The following is a 15,256-nucleotide window of genomic DNA, read 5'->3' as shown; positions in this document are numbered from 1 at the left end:
CTGTCCTATCTGTGTAGAATAATTTTTTATGCATATCTTATTCCAGCAAAACATTTCACAAATATGGTATAGATTCCGGATTGAGAGTAATCTTTTCTTTTGGCATTGAGTTTGATAAGTAATTAAAAGTTCAGTACTGGCTTGGTGGTAGTAACCCTTTGACCTGTCCTAAAGAAGGCAAAGATGAGTGAGTGAGTGAGTGAGTGAGTGAGTGAGTGAGTGAGTGAGTGAGTGAGTGAGTGAGTGAGTGAGTGAGTGAGTGAGTGAGTGAGTGAGTGAGTGAGTGAGTGAGTGAGTGAGTGAGTGAGTGAGTGAGTGAGTGAGTGAGTGAGTGAGTGTGAGTGAGTGAGTGAGTGGATTAACTCTGCTTGGAACTGTATTTCAGTTACATCATGGTGTGTCAGTGAAAGATTCCTTACAACATCCAACACTATTCTTGACTTTTCACAGTGACAACATTCTGGACATTTGTGAGAGCGCTATCATTTGTAATAGGGCATGTAACTACTTTCCAAATATTTGACTTATTATATTGCATCGTTTTATCATAAACCTAAAACTCTGTGTTTAATATAGTTTAAACAGCATGCATTGATCATGTGTGGACATTTACCAATTTACAAGTAAGGTGTGAATGTACAGATGCCTGGATTAACTTTTGTATTTAGATTTGAAAACATCAGGTAACTGGCAGAAACTACCACTAGGTAAGTGTAGGACAGTAACAGGGCTATGACAACAGAAAAATCAATTTATCCTAACAAACATGCATTACACTATTTCCATAGTAATTAGCACATAAATCTATCCAGGGTCTCCCTAAAACCTTGATTTACATATCACAGGTTATGACTAACAATTTGTTTCCAACAATAATGAGATGCCATCTGCCTAATAGCAGTGTGTAGATATTATTTCTTAGTTTCTATAGAATTTTCAGCTAGTCAACTATGTCAAGGAGAATTAGGAGCAGTAATATTTGTTGTGAATTGTCCAAACTAAGTGTATGTGTTTAGGGATGAGTTCAGTATTTCATAGCAGGGTAAAAAATTATTTACTTGAGATTTTGAGACATACTCCTCCCCATCCCACCTCCAAATATAATAATCTTTATCTTGATATTCTTGAACTTGTAATACTAAAAAACATACTGTCATTAAGAATGATATTTTAGTACTATTCCATATGTTTTAACACAACAAGAACAATATTCTTGAACGTTTAGATAAGTGATGAATATTTTATATGAGTAGTGAAATGTTCACAGTTTGGATAATGATCGCTTGGTAAATAGGATCAGCGTAATAAGATGGAAGCCTTTGCTATTTTAGCTGCTATATAATTACTGAGAAATAAGGTAGTAAGTTGATTTTGTAACATGGAGAACTTGTAGGGCCATTACACTAACACTCAACCTCAACTTATGGAATTGGGATTTTTATCTGACATCAAAGTTTTGAAATGTTTCTAACTGATGATTTGCCTTTTGCTGATTAAGATATTGTTACATGGTTATTGACATTTTAATCACATGTCATGATTTATGAATGACTGATCTAAGATTAGGTTGTTACAAGTGTTAGTGTTAACCACCAGTGAACTAGCGCTCCGGTTCAAAGTAAATCAGTCAGTCTCACATTATTTTCCCCTCCACTCAGCCCTTTCAGCAATGCTAAACCTCTTGATGAAGAAATTATAGAATTTCCCCATGATTACTGGGACTACTTTTCAATTTAAATGGATTTGGTTGGTTTTAACAGAGACTATAAACATTTATACATTTATCATGGGTTTCTGTGGTACTAAGAAATTTACGACTATGAATATGATCGCTCATATTGCCAAGTCATATAAACATAACATAGTGTTAGACGACATACCTTTGTATCATTTAATGTCAATAAAACACTTTTGTCATTCTGAAGTTCATTGTTGTCCGTATCGGACGAGAGGCGGCCATTGTGCACAAACTTTGGTGACGTCATATGTTTCCGTAGTATTTCCTACAGATCAAATTACGGGTGCCCAGCACATGTCACAATCTCACACGTTGTCAACAGCCAATCCGGGAGTGTCAATGTAGGTTTACAGTAATAACGAAGGTGATAAATTGTAATACAGTAAACGATTTTGTAGAATTAACACAATAGTCACATTTCTTCAGCATAAATTTCCAGTTCATAAAATATGTAGAGTTGGTCAACGGGATACATGAAATGAAAAGTGAAAAAACAACTTAAGAGATGACCCTATCGGGCTTCATCAGTTTAAAAAATAGAGCTGGGATTCCCCCCCTTAGGTCACGTGATTGTTTTTATTGATAACATCAGCTAGCAGAAGAGCGATGTTTGGAAAACTTTGAAGCTGAATAAGTCTATAGAACATGTTTGTAAAGATCGCACAAAAAGGTCATTACGTGCTAGACATAAAGTTGAATTAGTTTTTAATAGTAGATGACTGTACGTACGCAAATTGATGAAAGTCTGAACATTTTTCGCTCAGAGCCGTGCCAATCGACTGATGAACGTAAACAATCGATAGGTGGCGCAATTTGGTGAGTGGCTCGTGAGAAATGATGTCATTAGAAAATACCACGGAAACGTAAGTACCACGGAATCATATGACGGCATGGTACTGCAGTAGAGTGAAGATCTATTATAGGTGTTATCAACTGTCTTAAAGAAAGGAAATTTCATTTATCAAAACATTGAGTTAAAAGATATATGTTTGCTTTTCCATTTTAATTTTTTTAGCTATATGTTGATAAATATCATAGCTGATTTTGTAATTTAAGCAGCTCTTGGCTGTCGTCACCTGTTGACTTGCCCCCGAGAGCAGCACGTGGAAGAATGTCAGTGTTATTTCATCACCAAGTGACAAACCACAAAATCGACCGATCATGTAAATGTGATCAATGAAAACCGATTTTTAATTACGCCCATGCTTTAACTGAAACGAATTACCTTTGGAAACGGTAGTCCCTTGCTAGATTCCCACTGCATCAAACGCACCTGCTCCTGATGCGATAGTTGCTTGGTGACTGGATGCTTTGGCTAGAGACCCGTGTGGAGGCTCACAATCAAATACCGCTAATGTTTATGTTTACATTTAACACATACAAAACAACTTCAAATTAAATCATAGATTTATCGTTTCACATCATATTTGCTAACCGAAAAGGAAGTAATTGTGATTATGACCTTGTTGTAAAGCAACAAGCGTTCTCTGTGTATTTGAAAATGAGTGCTGAAATCTCCATTATAGCCTCCACCGGAAGGGAATCCCATTTGGTGGACACCGATGTATGTATGTTACAAGAATTCTGATTGGATATGTATTTTAAGCTATATCCAATTACTAATGCTCTTTCTAACAATAACTCTGTTTGCAATATGGCCTCTTGACATGTACTTGTGGCAGGACAAGTTGTCCAAATTTTATCACAACAAACATGTATTTCCCAATTGGATGGCCAAAATATCTTAGGAATTCACATAATGATTCCTCTCCAATCGATTTCATTGTCAGTAGTTGTGATCGGATGTTTTTTGCCGTTCTCTCGGATGATACTCTGACAATTTGGTATTCAAAGGTAAGTGAGTCTGCAGTCATCGTTTGACACTGTCACTGTGTTTATATCACTTACAGCCTATTTTCATAAATGTCGACATCAGTTCAGTTTATTGAAATTACTGTGCTGTACAAAGTTTGCCGCAAATTGGTCGTGTGTAGATTTGATGACGGAATATGTGTGGCAATGGTAGGCCTGGTTTTCATTGTTTTCCATAGGACTTTCATTTGCATTCATTTGAACTGTTCCTTTTCAGCAGACAGTATGTCGTCTATTTTGTAACCAGCAACATATGACATATAGTGGATATATTCACCGAATTAAATTTGCTTTACCAGAACATGTGATGTTATATCTCCTATAGTATATTATGTTTATTTGAAATGTGGGTAAGAGTTCCTCCCGTTCCGCCATCCCAAATACTATTTATAAATTAATATATACTAAAATTATTAACAAAACCTAACACAACAATTACTAGAGAACTCACAAAAATAACTAGAACCCAAAAAATTAATTACAATATATATAGGGTCGAACCACGTTGCGTTACCTCTGTTAATCTTCGGAAGAAAGAAGTGGGCGATATAGGGGAACGGAAGGAACTCGATCTTTCCGAAATGTGACATTTCTTTCTTTCACCCTATTCTTCAAGATATTCTGTTATGTTCTAGGAGTATAATAGGTTTCATTTCATGAAACGTTTATTTCATCACAACTCAAAGAACTAATAGCAATTTGTGTCAACATGTAAGAATTTGAGACACATTATTTCCCTTAAACAGGTCCGAGGAAATTAATCTTCACATCAAACCCTGATGAAGGGGTAACATACACTGTGATATTTTGATAAGGTAGTTTTAAGCCAAGTCACCAATTTCCCCAGACATAATATATAAAATACTGTCTTAATTATGATCTTCCGCCTATCCTATTTGAAAATAGTGTGCTGTGCCTGGTAGGCAGCATGCAAGGAGCAGGACAGCTGATTGGAAGATGCATTACCTAATAAACTAATTAGTGTGATTTACCATTGATTGCAGTCATCGTAAAGATATTTATCTCTGAAAGTTGTTTATTGTGGGTCACTTCTTGTTGATATATGATCAATGATAATGCAATTTACAGGCTCAAAACAAGGTTTTATGACCTAATCGTATCATGATTTAATGAGGATTGGCTATTTGAATGTATACTAAACATATTCTAAAAATGACATTGACATCACCCTTGAAATATGTCTGAGAGAATAGTATAATTTACTTTAGGTCATATTTCTTTATAATGATGTATAATGTTCAATGATTGGTATGATTTGATGCATTGTAGTGGAAATGCGAGTTCTGATGAGGATGCTGACTAGGAACTCATACAGGGATGCATGTCATTGGAAATAGGATACCACAGATGCAGTCCCTTCACATATACTGATAAGCTGTGCAGACAATTAGGTCATGTTGGTGCTGTAGGATCTTGGACTGTTGATGTATCGGCCATCATTTAATTCGTCTAGGACTGGTTACACATAGTAGTTACAACATTAGAATTGTCATAAACCCATGTTTATGTTAGAACACAAGCATCATGACAATCATAGCCCTAAAACTGAATTGTGAAGGAAATGCAAGACATTGTCGGTGTCTTTTGAAATGTGCTGGGTAGAATCTTTCAATGTCTGCGAAGGTGAAAGGCTACCTGTCCTCAGAATGATGATATATATCAGCAGGTATTCAAAATTGTCCAATACTTAATCAAAATATCTAGGTTGAAATGCTTGACAAAATGTCAGTTAATGAACACAATTTTGGCGATCAATGTTAGAACTCAGAAACATAGTGTGTCAATTTCTGTACACAGTTGTTTCATCATCTCTATTGACCTTTGTTGACCACTTGCCTGGAGGCATGGTCAGTCAAGCATAAATCATCTTATCTACCTACCAGTAAACCCATTACTGATGCTGACATATTGTTGTTCAAACTGTTGTACACAATCAGGGAAGAATCTTGATCAGACATCAGTTGTTTAATGGATGTGAATGCAGGGGTTGAAAATAACCGTTGATGTCAACATGACAAAACCAGTGCTAACCTTGCCACCAAAGATAACAGGTATTGTGCCATTGGTTGATCATGGTGATAATGAGTAGGTGGGTCATGATACACTTTCCTCATTTACCAATACCGGTACATATCCTGGGCATTGTTTAGGACTCGATGCTGTGTGCCAATGATGAGCAAATTAGTGTGTGTAATGTTGGTACATTCAGAAGTCTTTTAATGTTTAACATTGCACATTAGCATAGCATTTTGTGTTATGATGTAAAGTGAACATTAAAGCCTCTTCATCTTTAGTGGTCCTGTTATCAGTGAAATACATGTAATGAAGCGGACTCGTCTGCAGCCAAAGTCTAGTTACCTTCTATTCAGCCCAGTAAATTCAGTTAGTAATCGTCTAGTAACAGCATGAAAGTCTGCAGTTAAATTATGCTTATTGCCAAATTCAGGCTCTTGGCAAAATACTTTTGGCTCAGACTGTATAACTATACATTACATGTAATAACATGAGATTGAAACTCCTACTTTGGTAATTTTTAATGGCATTTGCTGCAGACTTGGGGTCAAATATTGGCACCAGAGAAGATTGAGATGAATCCCTGATATTGCAATATTGGAGTTACTTTTTCAATATGCATCAGTGTGTTGCCAGATAACCGGCCATCAACCAGTGTTTTTTACTAGAATGAATGACTTAGACTAGTTCTGTCGTGTTATGCATTCAGACTGAGTGTTTTGATTATTGTGAGTGGTGATTTAATGCTAGCCTATGTAGTAATCAGTCTGTGATACCTTTATGCCCAATCTACATTGATATTTCTTTTTGGAAATGTACAAATATGGACATAAATTGACCACTAAAGGCACTGAGTTTGAATACAGGATCCCAGTCCCCAGTATCCAGTGTTTGTGATATGAAGGGACTCAATGGATTGTCAGCTTCAATGACTTTGTTGATTTTCATCGTATCTCAGTTGCAGGCATTGATGATGTCAATCACTGGATTGTCTGGTCCAGACTCACTTATTTACAGACTGCTGTCATATAGCTGGAATATTGATGAGTGTGTTGTTAAAGACCTAAGATACATATACATTGTGAAAATAACTTGATACATTGTAGGTGTACTATGGTTGTATCTATAAGTGTAATTTCAGGATGCATTGATAAGTTGGTGAGTCCTGATATCACTAATAGTTACAGATGGATAAGATTTATCATACATTGACTGAAACTAGAAAATTCAACTATCTAGGGGTGTCATTTTCCAAATGCAAGTATTGAACAATCATAGTTTGTTTGACATGTTAGATCAAACATTTATAAATAGTCACTAAATGAACTCCAAGAAAATGAACTATTAATGTACTTATTATTCAGATGAATATCATGCATATATAGTCATTAGTCTAAAAGAAACTGATCCTTTTTAGTTTTGTCTCTTCACTGAGAGTCTGACTTGATGGTGTAAATTAAGAGAAACAGTTCAACAGTATACACCCTACAAAGTCCATGGACATGGTGCTACGTTAAACGTGAGGAAATCTGCCCACTCTATTGCCGTGGTGGAGTTGAGCTGTATCCCATGCTTCCTGTAAACATATGGCAGGAAACTGTTAGTGTCAAAAAACAAGTTTTATACATTCAGTACTGGAAGTTATATTACTGTGTTGATGGATGAAACAGTGATTCGTCATGTTCATTGTCACTGTCACTGACCTTTGTTAAAGCATTAACTGAGCAATGCATTGTGAGGATGGGATATGGGTCCTTGATTGTATAGCAATAGAGAAAATGTATGTATACACAGAGTATACTCCAGAATGCTTCAGTTTACTTCTGTAGTCAATAAAATGGCTATTATGTGGATAAGATTCATAATGTTTATACAAATACATTTCTTGCTTGTCATGAACCACATGCCCCTCAAATGCCTTCGTTCTCCTTGACCTTGGATTGGATTATGTTGGAGTGAGTTTAGTTTTACACTTTTAGCTTATTCCAGCAATATTACGGCTGGGGAAACCAGAAATGGGCTTCCCACATTGTACCCATGTGGGGAATCGAACCCGGATCTTCAGCCTGACAAGTAAACGCTTTAACCACTAGGCTTTCCCACTGGCCCAGATTATGATGTAAAATAATTAGCAACCTATTTCCATCTCCAGACAATTACACACAACCTTCCTCTACACACAGGTACCATGTACATGCACACTACACATACTGCACTTCCCCATGAAGGTCCGGGTTAGAATTAGTCTTCAGCAACCCATGCTTGTTGTAAGAGGCGACTAACGGATCGGGTGGTAAGGCTCGCTGGCTTGGTTGACACATGTCATCGGTTCCCAATTGTGTAGATCAATACTCGTGCTGTTGATCACTGGATTGTCTGGTCCAGATTCGATTATTAACAGACCGCCGCCATATAGCTAGAATATTGCTGAGGGCAGTGGTAAACAAGAAACTAACCAACTACACACAACACCATGTGTACCATCCTCCATATAACATCACCAACCACCAGGGCAGAAAAGACCACCGCCCCACCTTCTCCTGACCACCACACAAACACAAACACACATTTCTTCATCACTGTGATTTTAGTGCAAATGTCTGATGAAATATTCTTTAATTGTTCATTAAGAGTTGCTGCCTTGGAATTTGAGAGTATTTTAGGTGAAGCTAATATATTTATCCCTCACATGGACAATATTTTAGCCTTCCATTCTTGACCCTTAGTAAACACTCCAGGACCAAACCATTGGAGACATAATTTATCACAGATTATTGAATCACACAAACATCTCCTTTGTGTTGTGTTGAGGGTTATGTTGATGCAGACCTATTTGTTGAAAGACTTCAAATAACTCTGCTGCAGAATTTGATCACACTGATAGCAATGTAAACCTGTGTTTGGTATTAGGTTAAATATTTATGTTGACATAAGAACTCTTTAAGCTGCATAAACTGTTTTTGAAATTAACTTGAGTAAGCATGGTAAGTGTGTCTTGTTTCTTTGATGTATTTGAATCTATAAACTCGTAATTCTTTCATTCTCATCATCATGGTTAAGGCATTGACACTTGACTTTCATGCTGGGTTTCAAAACACTGTTTTCATAGTTAAACCTTGTATTCACTCAATAGATACTGTTTGTTTTTGTCAAGAAATTCTGAACAAACTGCCACATTTCAGCATCTGTTTGAAAGTTTAACACAAGTCAAGAAGGAATTATTGATGTTTGTAACTGGAATGTGTCACTCCATTGGCTCAAGGGATACTGCTGCTGTTTACGTGAATGTATATGGCAGATTTATGGGATTTTTGTCATTCAGCATTTTATGTGGGAAGTGTTCGTAAACTTGGAGAAATCGTTTCCAAAACCAGGATATTTAAACACTGAAAATTTTCATCAAATTTGGTCCTAACACTTCAGTGGTGCTACTAGTGGCTGATTGTCCAGCAGTTGTTACTTAGCATAGTGGATATCTTCATGTTACATGTTGACATATTAATAGGTGATGAAAACTTCTTATGCATTTGAATTTTTTTCAGTTTTAGAAATCAGTTTTGATTTTACCATCAATCATCAGTTATGAATTATGTTTTTCAGTTCTAGAATAGCTATGTATTTAGTTAAAGATCATAGATCACTGACCTCATGTAGTGTACATAATAATCACAAACTGTTTATTGCAAAAGAAATGGTTTCTTACTGTGTCATTCAGGCTTTGGGAACTATTTTCGACTTTTACATTTTACAGCAACAAATAATTGGCACCATATAATAAAAATAAATCTTTTGATAATGATTCTTCTTCTTGACTGAAGTATTGTTTGTGATCTAATAAATTCAATAAACTTGAGTTTGAAGAAAGGTTTAAGAAATTTGTTCACTGGAGAAAAATGTCTGATTAATTGTTGATGGTTGTTTGGTGTTAGTATAAGATTGGTATTTTAGTCATTACATGGATGGTAGAACTGGAGTAATTTTTGCAAAATCAAAATCAGCCATTCTTGACTATCAGTTTATAACACTTGTGGTTAATGATAGTGTTTTTATCATGGTTACACTCAACTTTCCATGCTAACTTTATTATTAATTAGTTTTTATTTTCAGCCATTGCTATGACAGTCTGATCATTGGGGTAAAGCTTTGACATGATTGCATGGCACAGTCACATGACATAATCATGATCATTCCCAGATGTTTATGTTCTATTTTTGCAAACCACATGTAAATATTAGTTTCTTTACAAGCTTGTAGGCACATGCTTACCTCAATCTCTGTAACCTGTAGTAAACGGGAAGCTATTAAGTAGCATCAGTGTTGAAATACTCCCAGTTTAAACAAACCTAGAGGCATCAGGTCTCCCCTGCTTACAGAGATATTAACACAGTCAGCAATTTTAGTTTCTCTCAAATCAAGGCTTTATTTCATGTTGGTTTAAACGCTGCAGGATAAAAAATTACCGATCTTGTGAAAGAGAGTTTAAACGTCTATTTGCAGTGTTGACAAAAGTTGTTCTTCCTATAGTAAGTGTGATTGTGAAGGAAACGTAAACATAGTAGATGTGTTTATTTATAGCTTGCAAGAAGAGGATTCGGTTTTTGTATTGATTTTCCCAACAATGTTCGTTGGCAAAGCTTTGCATCTGATCATCATGATAACACTGGTCATGATCCTTGCTTGAGAAATAAATCTGAACATTTTACTGGAAGTTTACAGGATTGTGTCAGGAGACGCCTGGTGGCTGAGGCTCTGTTTGGGTTTTCTCATGCCAAAAATCTCAATCAAAATCTCCTTTGAAAGTGTTTAGAAATACTGTAAACTATGTTTATAATGAACTCATTTATAATGAACTGACATGTGAAATGAACTATATATTTGGTCCCTGCCTCTTACATCATATTTTATTCAAAATAAATCTAGCGAACTATGTTTATAATGAACTAAATTTAGTGGTGCCTTTGAGTTCGTTATTACTGTAAGAGGTATGTTTATTTTCTTTGTGTGTGAAATATTTTTCCAGTGTTTGAAATGCCTTGTTTTAGAGTGTCACATATGGTTAAAATCAAAATGGCATGTTGAAACCATGCTGTTGGTGCTTGAAGTTCACACTTAGAAATAATGTCCCTTTTACCCTAATATTGTGTGATGATGTTAGCTATTGATCGTGGTTTTTAATCTCATTTATCTTGACATATACATGTCAAATGAACATATAGACATGATTGATGTGCAGTGTGATTCGCAAATAAACCTGGGTATTTAGAAATCAAATGGAGTCAAGATAGAATGTTATCAATCTCAGTGGAAAGAAATAGGTCAACTTTGTACATTGCAACTGCTTTATGTCTATCTCATGGTGAAATGATATAATCTGAAAAAGTTAGTTCTTGTCTGCAAATTTAAATTCCAAAATGCCTTCTTAAACATATTTTAAGAGCTCTTTGGCACAAATGAATGACAGCATTTGTATCCATGTTTTGTTTTTCATTTCCAGTTGTTTGACGATATCTGTAAAATATGTAACAAAGTATCTGTACCTTCATGGTGGCCGTGTGGGGATTAAGGATATCGGTCTCCAATGACCTGAGCCGACTAAATAGATCAAATAGTGACACTCTATGATGTATGTGATTGTCATCATCAGTATTCATGATGTTAATCACTGGATTGTCTAGTTCGGACTCAATCGTTTACAAAAAGGTGTCATATTATTGAGTGCAGCGGTATGGTATGTTTGCCCAAGAGCTAATTAATGGGAACTGGGTGCCATGGTTACGATATGTGACACGACTGACTGTGTCACTATCATAATGCTTCAGGACACATTGATTTCATGGAAATATTGGAGTAATACATCAGTCATGTGTCCAGTATTCTTACAGCAAGTTTGTAATTGTTCTATTTCCTTCTGACATTCTTTGCCCCAATGTTTAGTTACAAAGATTATATTTTGAAGAAATCAGTGCTTAACAACAACACTGGTATTTAATCGAGGCCCAGCCTGTAATCTAGGAAACGGGGGCATGGATAGCCTAGTCATCTTAGGTGATGCCATTCACTGTACAGAGCTGTTTTACTAGGTCATGCCATGTTATTGTGGGTTTGAATCCTGGTTCAGTGTGATGATGTCTAGGTTTGTCAGTGGCATGCCCATTTAACCAAAGTGTTCAGCATCCAAAGACCCGCATCACTTCAGGCTTTCCTCCACATCAACATGATCAATCTGACATGCCCCAGTATAGATGGAATAATGGTCAAAACGCAACTGAATGGAGTGAGTTTTGTTTTACACCGCTATTAGCAATATTCCAGCAATATCACGGCAGGGGACACAATAAATGGGCTTCACACATTGTACCAATGAGGGTAATCGAACCCGGGCCTTCAGTGTGACGAGCAAAAGCTTTAACCACTAGACTACCCCACTGCCCCGAAACACAACTGAAGCCAACACACATACTAATGTTGGAAAAGTTACTTTAACACTATAATACAACAGTTGTGCTCAGATTGCTCTCTGGAAAGGCAGTCTAAGTAAACTTTGGCTCAGTGTTATTTGTTACACTGCTATACTAAGTCAAACAAAACCAAGTCGAAGGTCGTGTCAGCTAACCTTTGAGTGACCTTTGACCATCCAATCAAACGTGAGACGGCCGAACGGATTAACCAATCTGACAATGACTACTGGTTAGGGTTTGGCGGGACTTACAAAACGGTTTTTGGATTTTCTCTTCCCTGGTCGCTGACACTGATCTATCAACAAACGAAAATCTGCATAAAACACAGATATTTGACCTGCACTATATACGCTTTTGGGTTTCTAATGACGTGGTTACTATTAGCCTATATTTTAGCAAGAAGACATCTTTGAATATTGACAAAAATGCTATTTTCAGCGAGTGTTTACTCATTGCTTGTATCACTCAGAAGCGATCGTGCGGAAAATAGCATTCGTAATTGTTCAAGTTTTTTAGGTAAAGGTTCAAAAGGTATGTGTGAATGTTAACTTTCTCGATTTGGTAAGCTGTGTTCTTATTGGTCAGTCCAAAAGGTTAGATGACGCGACCTTCTACTAGGTTTTGTTAGACTCAGTATAGCAGTGTAACGAATAATACTGAGCTTAAGTTTACTTAGATTGCTGGAAAGGCAGCATAGAATTCCCACAGGTATACAAATCCATTTGGTATATCTGATCTAGTCTTTGAGAAACGTTGGAGGAGTTGAATTTCTGTCATTATGACCAAGCACCACGTACATGTGTCCTATTGATTAGTGTCTGTGACACCCTCTGTGAAATAGATTAGTCCCTTATGTAGCCATTAGAGGACGATGTATTCCATGTGTTTCTGTAGTGGAAGTAGGACATGAAAAAGATATTTTGTAATTGGGTTGAGTTAGAACAGTGATGCATGGGTATTAGACTTGCACAAGTCTCTAAGGTAATAATTAATAGTTTAAATGAAAATTTCTAAAAAAATATAAATAATAAGCTTGTGTTATACTTACCTCTTCAAAGGATAGAATTACTAGACATCCACGGGCTTACTATACATCCTTGGATCAAGGCTACATGGGTATGAGCTAGAATATTTACCTAAATAATCAGTATTATGGTTCTGTGTACCAACATAATGGCAGCAGTTGTGATTCAGAAAACAATCCTTTAGGACGAAGTCTTGAGAATTTTAAAACAGTAATAGTCATTTTATTTAAACATGGTAATAGACCAGGTTCCAATCATGACAAGTTTCATTGTTGCCATGTTAGAGTATGAATTTTCATAGATTCTGCTTCATCATTATCTAGTATAGGAAACATTGATATGATTGTCTGAAAGTGAGAAATCACATTTTCAGAGATGCCAACTCATACGATTTTATCGTATTCCTTACGAAAAAAACAACTCAAAATACACGACTATGATAGCAGTAACAATATACAATTTTTTTAACCCCCCCCCATTAAATTGAATTATCAATAGCATATGTACCATACACAATAAATTGCAACCACATCCAATTCAGTATCAAGCAATATGTTTTTACTACTGATTTAAGTGAGTACAATGTTAATAACAAGTTCTTAGAATATCTATATATTCTGTATTAAATTTATATGAAAATTCTTTGGAAAAGTTAATACTCATTTTCCCCCAAAATACTATTTTTTGCATCAGTTTTTGCAGAAAATGAAGATAAGATAATACTTTATTACCCAAGAGAGAATTTAAGACAACAAAGTAAAGAATCGGCACATGTTTAAAAGAGCTTGTGCAATATAAAACATGAGCACAACTATGCATAGTTTTATCAGTTAAAATTAAAAAAATATAAGTACAATCTTTAACAATATGTTAACAGTCAGGAATGCTAATACTAACAGGTACAAAAAACTGTGTGGCACGATTGGTCTAAAATATTGGAACTCGGTAACGGTGTCTGATCTCAAAAGGACATATGTACAGTGAAGAACATGGGAAGAGTCTGATAATATTTTAGAAGCGTGGGATAAGACTGTGAAGTTCTTCCTGTCGTGGTAAATAAGTACTGGCTATTTTGGGCATGGTCAATGACAATGGGATCAAGAGTCTCTTTCTTTGTTCTGATGTCAATAATTTATTCTTTTATTTCAGTGGCTTTTAGCAGTAGATGATGATTTCGTCTTTATATTGTGTAATAAAGGGCTGTTGAGGGCTTCGCAGTTGGTAATATACGCATATGAGTATACATACCTCAGCTGAAACCTGATTTGAGTCAAGTTACATCTATCAGCTATGGTGGACATACCAAGGTCAGCTCAAGGTTACAAGTAGTGAAGTTTATCATGTCAGAAATTGGTTGAGAGATGTGAAAGATATTCAGGGCCATGGGTCTCAAATGTCAGAGAGGTTCATCTCTGTTCCCTCATGAACTTATCCTGTGTCTCCTGATAGAACTGTTTATTGGTAAAAGTAGTTGCTTTATTCAGAAATGGTTCATGATGCCAGTTTTGACATTTCATCGTTACATTCTATGAAGCCAAGTGAATTTGCTACACTTTTTTGAAGATCTCTCATTTGTTATACAAGAACTCTGACTTAATTACCACCTAGCAGGAAAGGAACCGAGTCTTCCACTATTGTGTATATACAGACCTGCCAATGCTTAGTCTCTGAATGTATGTAATTTTTATAGAAACAAGTAATTCCTTTTAAATAGAAAAGGAGCCCCAGTGAGATGGGAGATGGAGAACCAGAACCTGGGGAAATCTAGACTTGCTTCATTTAGGGCTTTAGCACTGCAGGGAGGACTAGGCAGTAGGGAAAATAATGTGGTTCAGGGACTGTGAGACAGATTTAGGAGTATGTACACACTTTAAGCTAAATAGCCTCACAAATATCAAACAAAACACAATCCTTATAAAGTGCACACTCAGATTGTTGTCTGTGTGATTAATGTGTTTGAAAATGTGGTGGGTTCTAATCATGACACTGCACACTGTGGAGGGTTGTGTCTTTGTGTGTAATTTGTGTGGCTGTTTATTTTTTAAGTGTGTGCATATTTGTAGTTTGAATGCTCTCTGCTGGTTTTCAATGTATATATTTGTCTTTCGGTTATTACAATATCAGTTGAA

General features: G+C 36.1%; 2 protein-coding genes across 2 annotated transcripts in view; one reads left to right on the top strand and one right to left on the bottom strand.

Annotated features, from left to right (window-relative positions):
- The window catches only part of LOC124292497 (dynein light chain Tctex-type 5-B-like), a 28,938-nt gene extending 25,890 nt beyond the window's left edge, over positions 1-3,048 (bottom strand). The window contains exon 1 of the mRNA XM_046729611.1: positions 2,964-3,048. The gene's annotated coding sequence lies outside the window, so the exon portion shown is untranslated. The remainder of the gene's footprint in view (positions 1-2,963) is intronic.
- Positions 3,049-3,392: 344 nt separating this feature from the next.
- The window catches only part of LOC124292496 (guanine nucleotide exchange factor subunit RIC1-like), a 73,818-nt gene continuing 61,954 nt past the window's right edge, over positions 3,393-15,256 (top strand). The window contains 1 exon segment of the mRNA XM_046729609.1: positions 3,393-3,592. Coding sequence (XP_046585565.1) covers positions 3,452-3,592 — 141 coding nt within the window. The 5' untranslated portion in view covers positions 3,393-3,451.

Source organism: Haliotis rubra, unplaced genomic scaffold, assembly GCF_003918875.1.
Source record: "Haliotis rubra isolate DU_JTF1 unplaced genomic scaffold, ASM391887v1 Scf52, whole genome shotgun sequence".
In the NCBI taxonomy this organism is placed as follows: Eukaryota; Metazoa; Mollusca; class Gastropoda; order Lepetellida; family Haliotidae; genus Haliotis; species Haliotis rubra.
Note: the sequence above shows the minus strand (reverse complement) of the source record. Positions and strands in the feature narration are given on the sequence as shown.